At 35.5% G+C, this 13,423-nt stretch overlaps 1 protein-coding gene across 1 annotated transcript in view; it reads left to right on the top strand.

Annotated features, from left to right (window-relative positions):
* The first annotated feature begins 1,522 nt into the window (after nt 1–1,522).
* Nucleotides 1,523–13,423, top strand: part of LOC121415031 (ubiquitin carboxyl-terminal hydrolase 3-like) — a 31,944-nt gene continuing 20,043 nt past the window's right edge. The window contains exons 1-4 of the mRNA XM_041608088.1: nt 1,523–2,516; nt 8,763–8,823; nt 9,264–9,347; nt 11,864–11,947. Coding sequence (XP_041464022.1) covers nt 2,420–2,516; nt 8,763–8,823; nt 9,264–9,347; nt 11,864–11,947 — 326 coding nt within the window. The 5' untranslated portion in view covers nt 1,523–2,419. The remainder of the gene's footprint in view (nt 2,517–8,762; nt 8,824–9,263; nt 9,348–11,863; nt 11,948–13,423) is intronic.

Below are 13,423 nucleotides of genomic sequence, written 5' to 3'. Positions count from 1 at the left end.
ACACATCCAATCATAATCCAAGTACCCCCCTCCAGCCTTTGATAGTATGGAAGTACACAATCAACCGTTGCATCAAGAATTATACGAACATTAGTAATAAGTGTGTTTTCATTTTTTTATGACTCAGTAAACCTCCACGCATCTATTCTGCTATAGGCCTAATGACTCAAGATTTGCGATTCGATTGACAGAATACAGTGAAAGAGAGATTAGATGAATGATCCATTCAAATCTGCTATGCCTCGTTGAATGGAATACAAATAGCGTGATGCCGATGGTGCAGGATTTCGCATGAGGTGAAACTAAGAAAGATGCTCTATTCAACGAGGCGTTATGATCCGAGTTCAATAGAGCATCTTTCTTTCACCTCATGCGAAATCTCGCACCATCACACGAATATTATACAAATAATGCACGTAAGCGCGTGCATGCAGGGCCAAATAATGAACGATGTGCGAGAAGAGCCAACCGCAACGAGGTCCGCAGTACCGAGTGTGGTATATCCATTTGGCGGGTCGAGCACAGAGTTTATTATTTAGGTCATCTATGCACAAGAATGCGTGCATTGTTAATAGGTCCATGGTTTTATACACCCCCCCCTCCCTTAATTCATCCCCATGTTACTGAGTTACCCCGATCATGCTATATTTTGATCTAAATTCTAGATAATTCCAGACATCGCACTATCCTGCACTCTGACGTCAGAGTGCAGGATAGTACTTTGGTATGACGTAATTAAGTGCGGGATAGTGCATTTTGGATGCATTAGTACAATTCGCTGAATATCATGTGATCCAATTTGGACCAATCAGATTACAGAACATTTTGGGACGGTTGTATAAGAATAAATAATGAATGTTTATGAGTGCAATTGACAGAATACTTCATGAGACCCCGCATGAGACAGATGAAATGTTCATGCAGTGTGCGCGAGCTCGGTCTGTTGACAATGGCAATGTTTTTTTTATTCTCCCATGTCATGCACCCTTAAAAGGGCATTGAAGAAAATCAGATAACAACAAAGAAATAAATTCTCAGTATCAAATACAACATATTTACATTATTTACAATATTTACATTCGAGTATACCAGCCAATACAGGCTAACGGGATAACGTGTTTTAGTCTAAAACATAATGCATAAATAATTAAAGAAGATACAATGTGAGTAAACATAGATTCAAGAAGTTTATTTTCATTTCCATGAAAAATATCAATCAAATACAGATACAAATCAAAGTTTGAGTACAAGATCAATTTTACCTCAGCATAATTATAAAAGCTTGTATAAAATAGTATTAAGCGTGTATGGGTGTCATAATCATTTCATCTTTCTTTCACCTCGTGAAGTATTATTTGCACCAAACAGTCATTATTTGTATAACGATCGAGCGCGTACTCCAGAAGCGCGTCGGTACCTCGGACGCCCCTTGACCGATGATACTGACCAATGGGATATTTCGTTTCATGTGGTATCGTCAGGGCGAGGCTGATTATTGCGCATGCGTAATTCATTTTTGACAAAATTGTTCTTCGGCCGGATCCGAGCTTTAGTGTGCATCGTGGAAACAAATCCGAGAATCCACCGTCGGTATAATTTGTAAATAACCCTATTTTGTCAGAGCCGAGTTGAGTGAATAATCGTAAAGGATATTGCAGACACACGTTTTATTCTTGGATAGTGCAGATCAACACGGGAGATTTTTGAAAGCTGATATTCCACATTTTTCGACATTGGTTTGTTTCGTAGCGTCATTTTTTTTGCTCCGCACGATTTTCACGACCAAGCACACTACACTGCCTGCTAATGCTATTCCCCACAGTACCATACCACACCGTCAGGTGAAAGACCGCAGTGAATATCGGGGCTGGGGAGATCTGGCCGACAACCGCGCGGCGTGAGGCTGAGCTGGAGCTGGCCTAAGAAAGTAATGTTAACTTAGATTTCGTGCTTGTTACTTCAGCCTTGCCTCTTGCATGAAATTTCGCTCTGGAACTGGAATAATTGTAAATACTTAAAATAGCATCACTCATCCACACATACGACATGTACGAGTAGACTTAACCGTCATAATTTGTTTGATCTCGTCTCCACAGCTTGGAATTATTTGGAATTACCGTACTCCGTACTACTAGTACTAGTACTACTAGACCTAACGACTAAACATTATTAGATCTACTTCACTGGTCTTCACTTCATAGTCTCAAGAACAACATCACATCTAGTCCAGGCAGCAACAAGAAAATAACGGAACACGCGCCATCCTCAACTTGTTCAAGGCAACCCTGATTAAAGCTCAGCCACAAGCTTGTCAACAGCGACACAACCATTCACTAGCCCGGGTCCGCGCGGGGGACATCGTAGTATCAACACCACCTGTGATAAACGAAATACTTGTCTGTTCCCTTGAGGCTGGCAGATGGAGTGTCCTCACTTGTCCCACAATGTCAAACAAGAAGTTTGTGAGATAACAAAGAAGTCTCACGGCGAATCCACTTCGTCGTGGGTATGTGCAGGTGAGAAATATGTAACCCCCACAAATTTGCTTGGGCTTGGCCACACTTATTGACAATGACGTTGGCATGATTGTTATGTCAAATGTTGGAATAGTTTTTCTCATTCGTCATGTGAGTGAGAACGAGTGAAGGTGATTGTGGTAGACCTCTATTTAACTAAATCATTATCAACATTGATGTTGATTAATGGAAGGTGTTTTGATATGTTGCTGATATTTGACTTTAAGTAATCAAAGTAGTGTAGCAGGAGTCAACTTCCAATATCCCATATCAGTTTACAAAGTTGAAATTCAAAGAGGTCGAGCTGATGCAAATAGTTTAAGTTTTACCTTTTATATAATATCAGCAAAGCAAAATAATGTTGATTAGCATACCAATACTAAGACTGAAAATTCCGCTGCTTGCATGGTTTGGGATGATTGTTTTGTTAACATTTTCTGATTTTTCTCAGTTTGATGTTGCAAAGCAAGACAAAGTCTCAGCAGAGTACATACAATGTACTGACTGAAATAGACTGACAAAACACTGAGACCCAGCCCTCGAGCAAACATTGCATTTTTTTTTTTGGGGGGGGAGATGCACTATTAAACCTTGAAACTGGTACTGCAGTGAATAATCAGCAATTTATCTCATCTCTTATGCACAATGGGTAGCTATCTTGGTAACAAAAAACAGAGCTCAACCAGAGTAATTCCCCAGTACCTATGTATTTTTCATTTTTTGAAATTATCTTAAGGTAATCTAGACCTCATCGTTATGATATTGGCGCAGTAATTTTTTTTATCTAGTTTGGTGTTTAAGTACAAATTCAAAGGTCCCTGTGGCCGGGGGCCGGGGGGGATTTTTTGACTGCAAGTCCCCTAATGGTGCGTGCACGATAGATAGCCATCTGTGTACATGTAGGAGGAGAAATTTTAAAAAGAGTCTAGACCCCCCAAAAAAATGTTTACAAACTTCCCCAAACAGACAGCTGCCAGCCTTACAGGCTAGTCACTACTGCATGTTTAGTAAGGGTAATTTCAGTACTAACTACTATCCAGAAAACATAAAATATGTAAAATGAACTTCATGTACTTGTGTAGAAACTAGAAACTGCAAATGTATTGTGTTTGTGTGTACCTGGGCTAGCCAATGAAGGGAAGTGAATTGTTAATATTTACTTTACAATAAGTACAAGGAAATTCAGAACTGAAGCAAAGATACATCCACCAATTACAGTAGGCCTAAATATTTACACTTGAGTGGTAAATGAGCATTTTAAATACCAAAAATTTGTAGATGACAAGTCTGAAGATTGGTGGAGGTTTTTAAATTGATTTCATTTGTATATAAAAAGTTTATTAAAATGTCAGTTACTTAATAGTTTCAGATTACATGCTGGTTTAACTCCACATTTTCTTCTCCATACAATAGTATTGGTTTAATATGAACACAGTTACATGGATTAATAATGTTTTTTGATAAAATCAAATAACTTAACAGAGGGCCATTTTGACTTGCATTGGAAAATATCTAAATGCATATTTGTTCATAAAAAAAGATATTCATGAAAAAAGCAGAATAAATGAAATACTGACTTGCCAATGCCTTTCTACTGAATGTGTGAGAATTGCATTGTCCACTGAATACAGGCAAGCTCATGATCAGCTGATGCGTGCATTACTAATCATAGTCTTTATTCACAGACCATATTTCATTAAGGTAAGTATTTATTTTTGGAAACTGATACATGTAGTTTATTTCTTCCTTTGTATTAGTGATATTGGTGAGGATGATGTTATTCACAAGCTTCAATTTGTTAGCAAAGTAATAGACAACTTTATTTATTTTTTTATCATATCATTTTGTTAAAAAACATTATCTGAAATTATGACCAGGCTGAAAATACACTATATTTATCCTAGACATTGGTGTGTTATGGTGGGTTTGTATTGTACTGGCTGGCTGGTTGTCTTTGTTGCGTAGTTTAGCTACAGTACATTGTAGATAACAAGGATAGCTTTAGGACTCCTATTTCTTTGAAAAAAAAAAATCCTCATTCATTTTTTACATGTATCTTACATGTATCAATGAAAGCTGACTGAATTCATATATTGTATGTCTTATATGTCAACTAAAAAAATAATCTATTTTTTTAAACGAGGGCTCTGTTTAGATCCCCCTGGAAAATAGCCACCCTTAATGTACATGTATTTTTTGGTGGCTAGTTTAAAGTTCTCTTTTTTAAAGGGGTGGGGGGGGGGTAGGAGGAAAGAAGGTAGGAAAGGAAAAAAGGAATACAAGATTGAATGAATGAAAGTAGGAGAGAAAAGAAAGAAAAAGGAAGGAAATAAAGAATGAAGAAAAGAAAAAGGAAACAAAATGAAGGAAGAATAAAGGAAAGAAATACACTTGTAGAAAAAATAATGAAGAATGTAGAATGTAGAAAAGAAGCAGATAAGAAAAAAGTAAAAGAAAGAAAGAAATGAAAGAAGGAATGAAGGAAAAAAGAAAGAAAGTAAGAAACTAAAGAAAGAATGAAGAAAAGTATGGGAGAAAGATAAAAAACAAAGTAAAGAAAAATGAGGAAGGAAAGAAAAAGGAAAGAAATAACAAAGAATGAATGAATGCAGGCATGAAAAAAGGAACAAAATAATAATGAAAAGAAGAAAGTGGGGCAGAAAATAGGGGGAAAAGGAAAGAAGAAAAGGAATCAGGAATGTAGAAAAGGAAAAAGGGAAGAAAGAAAAGAAAAATAAGAACAAGTGAAAAAAGGAAGGAATAAAAGAAGAAAAAAGAAAAAAAAAGATAAAAGAAAGAAAAAAGGAAAGAAGTAAAAAAAGGAAAGAAAAAATTCAGTCATGTTTTGGCTCAAAAAATTTACATGTACAAGTAGTTTAGAAAAAAAAACAAGTTCATTATTAACACACACAAATGCATATGTGGGACTGTAATATACTCTCACCAATGAGTGCTGATACAGATGTGTCATCGAAATGCCATCTTTTTGAGCCATAACAGAAGTGATAATATTTGCTTTTACTGCTTGCAAATGGGAGAGCTCCACCAATTATGAAAAATAAAAGCATTATATAACGAGTGCGAAATGTGAATTTTGACAGTTTTGTGGGAGGTTCACAGAGCTAAACGTTTGAGAAGTGCCTTAAGTTTTAGAGGTGCTGTCTGACTTTGATGAAATTTTCAGTGTTGTTTGTCTGATTTCTTTTCTATCTGTTAAAAACATATTTTCAGCCTATAGTACCTTTTTATAGTAAAATGGAACTTGAACATTTTCATCTTGACATTGCAAATTGATCCCAACTTAGTTTTCCTTCTTGAAAAAAAAGTAATGCATTCTCAATTTACTAGCTTTGCACCACTGTATTTAAAAGTTGAATGTGGTTGCTCAAGGAGAAATACAGCAGATAGTTTTTTTTGTGTGCGTGTGTTTGGTGACTTGTAGGATATGGGTAGAAGACTAAAATAGCTGATACAAGTGACCTTTGAAAAGACTTGGGGCATTGGAGGTTATCTAGTAATAATGCACTCAGCCTTGTATACAGTAGCTACCCCAATAATATTACTAATATTTATGCATAAAATGTACATTGCAGCAAAGACATTTCTCTCCATTTTTAGCATTATTAGCAATGACATACATGTACATGTAAAAGGTATTACATACATCATACCATTCAGAATACTGGGTCAGATGCATAAAAAGTAGCAATATGCTGAAGAGCAATTGTTTCAAGCACAAGCATTGCTTTACTTTGCATAACGGTACCTATTTTGTGTGCTTTAGTTGCACTTGAGAGGCAGTATGACAGAATCCGGTATAGATTCACTGTTCCCATGTACAAATGAAGCGGTCTTGTTCCAAGGCATCTGGACAATGATTAAGCACATGGTGAAGTGTTTCATAATTTTCACATACATGTATGTACCTATCACTAGACATGTACATGCACAGAATCAGTAGTGATTGATCAAGTCAAGGAGGTGTTTCCTTAAACCTCTGGTCATATCCACTGCCAGTATACATATGTTCCACGTGGAAGCTACAGTATGAATTGCATGTGCCCTTTATACTGTTCGGCTGGAAATGTTTGAATAGTAAACAACCTACATGTATCACATGCATACTAAACTATTACTCAACATTTGCATTCAGTACAAAGGCCAAATTCAGAGGTGTACATGAATGAGTGTATACTTGCTGGATAATATGAGGTATTCTGCAGCGAGTGCAGCCAATTTTTTAAATCAATGTAAAATATTTAGTTAAAAATTAAAAGTATTTAATTTCAAACAGGACATTATTTATTTTACCATTTTACCAGCAAAATTGTAATACAGCTACGTGATTGGTGTATAAAAGGGATTCTTTCTGGTGAGAATACTACCGAATTTAATACTGAAAGGGAAACAGTTGTGAAGAAAAAAAATTACTTCAGCAGTCAAACATTTTAATAAATAGCCTGTTCTCACTGGTCTGTAACATACACAGAGACAATTTGAATGATCTAAACGTGAAGATCATGGAATTGTTGGCATTATTTGGTTTAAACTCTGATATAAAAATGTTTAATTCTTTGTGGCTACCTTGCTAGTTTTGATTGTGCTTTCTTCATGAGGCATGGAGGCCTTGATGCTACACATCTGGTGGAAGCGGTATGTCGTAGCGGTTTGGACTCTTGCCTTGCAATCAAAGTGTCATGAGTTCAATTCCCACTGCGGCCTAGCGTCCTTTAGCAAGGCGTCAATCCACACTGTGCCACTCTCCACCCAGGTGTTAGATGGGTACTCTGATCTGTAGTATGCGAAAGCCTATGTAGTATGCTTAGCAAAACTTTTGTTGAAATGCTCCCCAGGGAGTGGAGAAATGCATACATTGTGTGTGGGCATGCCATGCAAGTATTCTACATGTACGACCGGGGTAATAATAATTGCAATGTAAAGCGCCTATAAACAAAGTGTAATAAGCGTTATATAAATGTAACTACATGTATTATTATTATTAATTCTATGATATGCGGAGTTGAGTGTGAAGATTGGGACTAGGTCTACATGTAACTAGGACATTTGCACATTAATGTCTTCTGAAAAAGAAAGTCTGAAAAAATAAGTAAATGTGACTTGTGCCATGCCACTTCATGTACATTTTCATTTACAGTTGAACACCAGCAAGATATATGTTTAACATTACATGTACAGTACATTGCCATTTTTGAACTTTCAGTTTCTAGGTCTCACAAGATCAAGCGATGTTGCTCTAATAGCTACAGTCTTTGCCTTGACAATTAACACTTGTTTTATTATGTAAGCTACATGTATGTAACACATTATGATACATTACAGCATACCAGTACACAACAGCATACAGGTACATGTAGGCAACATACCATTATAAAAATTAAAAAAGGCAAACAAACAAAACAAGTATTAGAGAAATAATTTACAGTATGCCTGTATACATGCACGAAAAGTGGATTTACCAATACTTTTTGCAAAGGTTACATTGAAATGTGGATCCCCTGAAACTACTGTGTATGTACAAACACAGAAATAATGAAAAGGGGTCTTCATTGTCAAATCCAGCAAAGAATAAATTACATCAGATATAAAAAGGTCATAAGACGTCCCATTTCAGGGGCCAAAAAGAGTAGGAGGATCTAGCTGTAGGAGAGGCAGAGAAAGAGTGATGTTTAATGGTTTGATGAACTGCGCATGACCTCCCTCTCTTTCTCTCCCCACCACTTCTACTCTCGTTCTCGTTCTGTGAATCAAATACTCGTGATACACTTCCCTGTTTGTCGCATGCTGTGTCGTCGTCGCTACTGGTTTTTCTGTTGTGCTTTTTCTATGAGGCATGGAGGCCTTGATACTACACATTTGAGTGGACACAAAGCAATGTTATAATGTAACATTCTTGTATTAATTAGATACTTACATGTACACATACATGTATATCATACTGCAACGCTCCTTTATATAGAATTGAATATACTTCAAATTGAGTGTTAAAATATTTGAAAACATGACAATAGACCTTAGGATGCTGTCAGCATTCTATTTTTCATCATGATAGTTATTCTTAAATTATAACTTGACAAGATTGCTTTTTAATGACAGAGCTAAGTTTGCATTAAAAATGAGTGATATTCCCTTTGTTGTGTGAAATTTCATTTAAGATATTGAGATGAGAAAGTAATTTCTAATAGACTCATACAATGTTTGTTTGTTTTCTTTCTTTCCTTGTTATAGTTTGTCGATCTAACAAGAGTCCCTGGATGTGTTTAGCTTGTGGAGTAGTTCTTTGTGGAAGGTAAAACATCTGAGAACATTCATGAGTCATGACTATTCTAAAAATTTGCCTTTTCAATTTATCATGTTTTATATGGAATATTATAAACTTACAATGAGAATGTGGCATGTGAATGTATGTGAATTTTATAAAACTAAGAAATAATTGAATAACATTTTCAAACAAAACAGAAGAAAAAGAATTTTCATTGCATTGGCAATTTTTAAATATTTTGATTTGATTCATGTTTGAATTACTATTGGGTCACAATGATTGTGCTGTCAAAAGATTATATTATACAGTTTTTGGTTCTTGAAGATAATGATATATTCATACATGTAGGTCAGGGCACTGTAAGTGATAGTAGTTGTAGCTTGAGTCCTTTTTCTACATAATGCTCAGTGGTATCTTCATATTGGTACTTTACTTTATGCTTGTGATATGAACTTATTTTTATTCAGGTATGTGAATGGGCATGCCAAGAAACACTTTGAAGAAAACCAACATTCTGCCTCCATTAACTGTGAAAACTTAGCTGTATATTGGTGAGTGAAAATGGCTTACCAATACAAGTAATTGCAGGTACGAGTCATTACATTTAACAGGTGCCCACCCATGATTTTTCGGCAAGGATTGGCAAGCTGGCAAAATAAAGGAATACATAAGAAATTCAGGGTCACTGCAGATTTCTAAATTAACTTGTTTAAGCATTAAACTTCATTATCTATGAATTTTTCTTTTTCACATGATATTACATGTGGATTTCAAACCTTTTATCAACCAAGTGGCACCATAAAAATAAAATTACCAAGCAGGATTTCATCCTTGAATTTATCGGCCCTTTAATATGCTTATTAACATTTTTTTGGGGGCAAAAATAATGAAATATAAGAAAAAAATTAGGCTTACTTTGCAATATTTTTTTAGTGTGTTAAATTTGAATAAGGAAAGATTGTATTTGATAGGGTTTTACTAGGGTCGGTCACTCGGTCAGGTTACGGAAGATAAACTTTTTTGCCTAAAGGTACTGCACAATACTGGAAGTATGTTCCAATCAAGCAACATTTATTTTATTGTATAGAAGTGTATGCGTATGAGATATCATTAATAAGCAATCTAAGCTGATTAACCGCTGATGGGCCATTCTTGGTCATGTGTGTAACACAACTTATGACAAATCCTGAATTTAATTAGTTAGAAATCTAATTTTTTTTTAGAGATTCATAACTAGTTATGATTTTAAAAGTTTAGTTCATTTTGAAATTCACAGGAATTGCAAAATTTAAGCTTTCAAAATCATGCTTCTGTGTGAACTCACACGTACACGACATTTTGACCTCTGACCTTGATCCTTTATTGGAGACTGCAAAACACATATAATGAAAGCTGACCAAACATATAAATTTTAATTCTAAATCTCTAAAAAAATTTGGTTTATAACTAATTAAAGTAAAGATTTGTTACATGTATAATTTTCGGACCAAGTATGGCCTGATTGTATTCAAAGTGAGTGGGTTTCATGAAACACAAACAATTTTCATTTCGTCAGCTCAGATAATTTTCCAGAATGATTGATGTTTTTGTTATTAGATGATGGTACATTTTATTTACATATTGTGACTTTGTCTAGGACTCATGTACTGTATCAAAAGAAATCATACTCCCAAATCATGGGCAAATTGACATGTACAAATGTGGCAAAAGGCTTATTTGCTTGCATATTATATGTATTTGTCTGTCATGCAAGCCCATCAGAATAATGTGATGAAACATTAGAAATTGTAAATTTGACCTAACTCGGAATCATCGTTTAATTTGGTTTGCTTCATTAAACAATCTCAAGTCCTACATATACTTTTAGACTCTTTAACAGGTCTGTTAATCCCAAACGAACATCATTTATTATGCTTACAAATATTTTCAAAATAAATAAAATGTAGTATACACTGTACTTCTGATTGGTCTGGTCGGTTGCTTAGCCAATTATGTATTCATTCTCCCTGCTTTGTACTTGGGCTTGGGAGTCACTAGGAGGCCATTCTCATTACGCTTTCTAAAACTAGTTTACTGGAAACCGATTCAGGAAACCACTTTGGAAGATCGCTTTGCTAGCGTTCTCACTTGATCACACGAAAGTGGTTTTCAAAATCACTTCACGTAAAGCGCTCTTGTTGCTATGGAAATGCTCTCAGTGGGGTGACACGTTTCGTGCAAAATTCGAAACCGCAGCATAGGCATTCTACACCTGTCGTGTGGAGTAGCGCGCTCAAAATGTGCGAAGATCGCTTCCCGAAGAACGGTTGTGTCCTCACTTACAGTAAAACCAGTTTAACGAGGCAAAGCGATCTTGAAAACTACATCGCGAGGTGGTTTTCCAAACTGGTTTGGAAGATCGCTTCCAAGACCGCTTTGACCGTTCTCACTACGCGTTAAACTAGTTTCCAGTAAACTAGTTTTAGGAACGTAGTGAGAACAGCCTCAGGCCTGTTGGTCACCAAAGACAAGGGCTGTGGGGTGCAGCTTGTCTATTTGTGGGTATTGTTGTCAAGGGTCATTCATGGGCATGGATCTGTTGGTCAAGGGGATGTGACATGAATCTCAACTGTGATTACTTCTTTAAAAATAAACATGATAACATAGAACCTTCCCATCACACCGGTGTCTTTTAGCAAGGTTGTTTATCTTGATTGCTCATTTCTTCACAATTTTTAGAATTCATATGGCCCTGACTAATAAAAAAGAAAAACTTGTTGAAGAACATGAATGGGTATGTATTAAAGGAAATATCCCCATTCACTGCTATTGTAAAGCTTATACAATGTAGTAGATTTAAGCATTACTGTACATATAGTTTGTGTAACGCAGCCACCGAAAAAAATGCCTGCCACTGTGTGTATATGTAATTGTTATCTACTGATGATGTACACTTTAGCCTAGTACGCTGAGTCTTGGTGGCAAAAATATATGAAACATTGTTTACTCTACCAATTCTCCTTTCCTTCAAATTGATTCTAATCTAAATCATATCTGTTTCCTGTCTCGTTTCATTTTCTTTTTAAAGTTACGTGTGTGATGATCATGCTCTCAATGATAACAAAACAGAAACCATCAAACGTGTTCGCCAATTACTTCAAGCAAAAGTCAAGTGAGTACTGAACGTGTCTGTTTCCCCTGTTTATTTCCACAGGATATCTAATATTGATCAGAGAAAAATTGATTTCCTGCTGAAAAGAGGATCCAGTCTGAGTACATTGATTAAATGATTTGTGTGAAAGGAGAGAAAGATGGAGAATATTGAAAGTTTTAAAATAATCTGACAATGGGTGTATTCAATGTTGATTTTCAAATTTAAACAGTAACATGAATCATAATTAATAAGGCAATTACAAAACACAGAACTGAAACATGATCAGTGATGCACCATTCAGTGTCGATATCATAAAGCCAATTATTTTTTTATCGTCTTTAGATTTCCTGCTTTCGTTAGTGCAGCTTTAATGCGCAGTTGACCCAACACAAAGGGGTCAATTTGTGTAAGCTTCAACTGGAGAGCAAATTAAAAGATGTAACAAAACTCAATCATGTATGATGCACATTCGCAATAATTATAATATTTGTAGGGCACTTTATGCAGGTGTTTCAATGAGCACAGATGGGCTGACTTATCAAAGGATAAATCCGTTAATTAAAAAAAAAAAAATGCTATGCTAGTGTAAAAAAAAGATGTGTTTTAAGTGAGGATTTGAAAGTGCTGAAGGCCATAAAATCTGAGCTGATCACGTTTCGAAATGTATTTTGTTTGAATTTGTCTCCCGATCGTGATCTGTATTACGTTTACTTTTACGACCTGGAATGGGGGACAATAGACACACCCTTTGTTTCTCATATTCGCATTTTGTAAAATTTGCATTTTCAGTCTTAATTCATGTTGAATGATATTTAATTTGAAAGTCGTCTTTGAACACTCCCAATGAATAAGAAAGCACTTTGATAAAGAAAATGATTATTAAAGACTCTGGAAGGCTTAAATTGAGGTTACACTTCATAATTTCGAAGGTTCGTAATTCCGAAGCACGTAAATTGCCTATACCTCGATGTTCGTTAATCCGAAAACGTAAAAGGTTTCGTTAATCCAAACATTTGTGGCGTTATTCCAAAGGTGAACTCGTTATTCCAAACCTTCGATAATCCAAAAACGAAATAAGGTTCGTTGTTCCATAGGTTCGTTAATCCGAAAAAGAAATAAGGTTAGTTAATAATTTAGTTTTCGGACTAAAGAACCTTCGGAATTACGAACCTTCAGAATAACGAAGCTTCGGAATTACAAATGTATGCGTAAATTGATAGCCACTAAGACCATTGTATTGGATGCTCTGCATCAATACCTCTTTCCTTGGTTGTGAATATCTTTTATGCCCTTATAATATTTTTCTCATAACAATTATATGCACAACTAAATGACAAGCAAATGAGACAGTCGATGATGTCCCTCACGCACTATTTCTTTTCATTTTATGAGTAGAACTAAACAATATTTCAATTTTACAGATAAGACAATGAGGACCATCTTGACTAAACCATATACATGTACTGGTAAAACAATGGGAATTCTACATGACAA

This window comes from Lytechinus variegatus, chromosome 5, assembly GCF_018143015.1.
Source record: "Lytechinus variegatus isolate NC3 chromosome 5, Lvar_3.0, whole genome shotgun sequence".
Classification (NCBI taxonomy): Eukaryota; Metazoa; Echinodermata; class Echinoidea; order Temnopleuroida; family Toxopneustidae; genus Lytechinus; species Lytechinus variegatus.
Note: the sequence above shows the minus strand (reverse complement) of the source record. Positions and strands in the feature narration are given on the sequence as shown.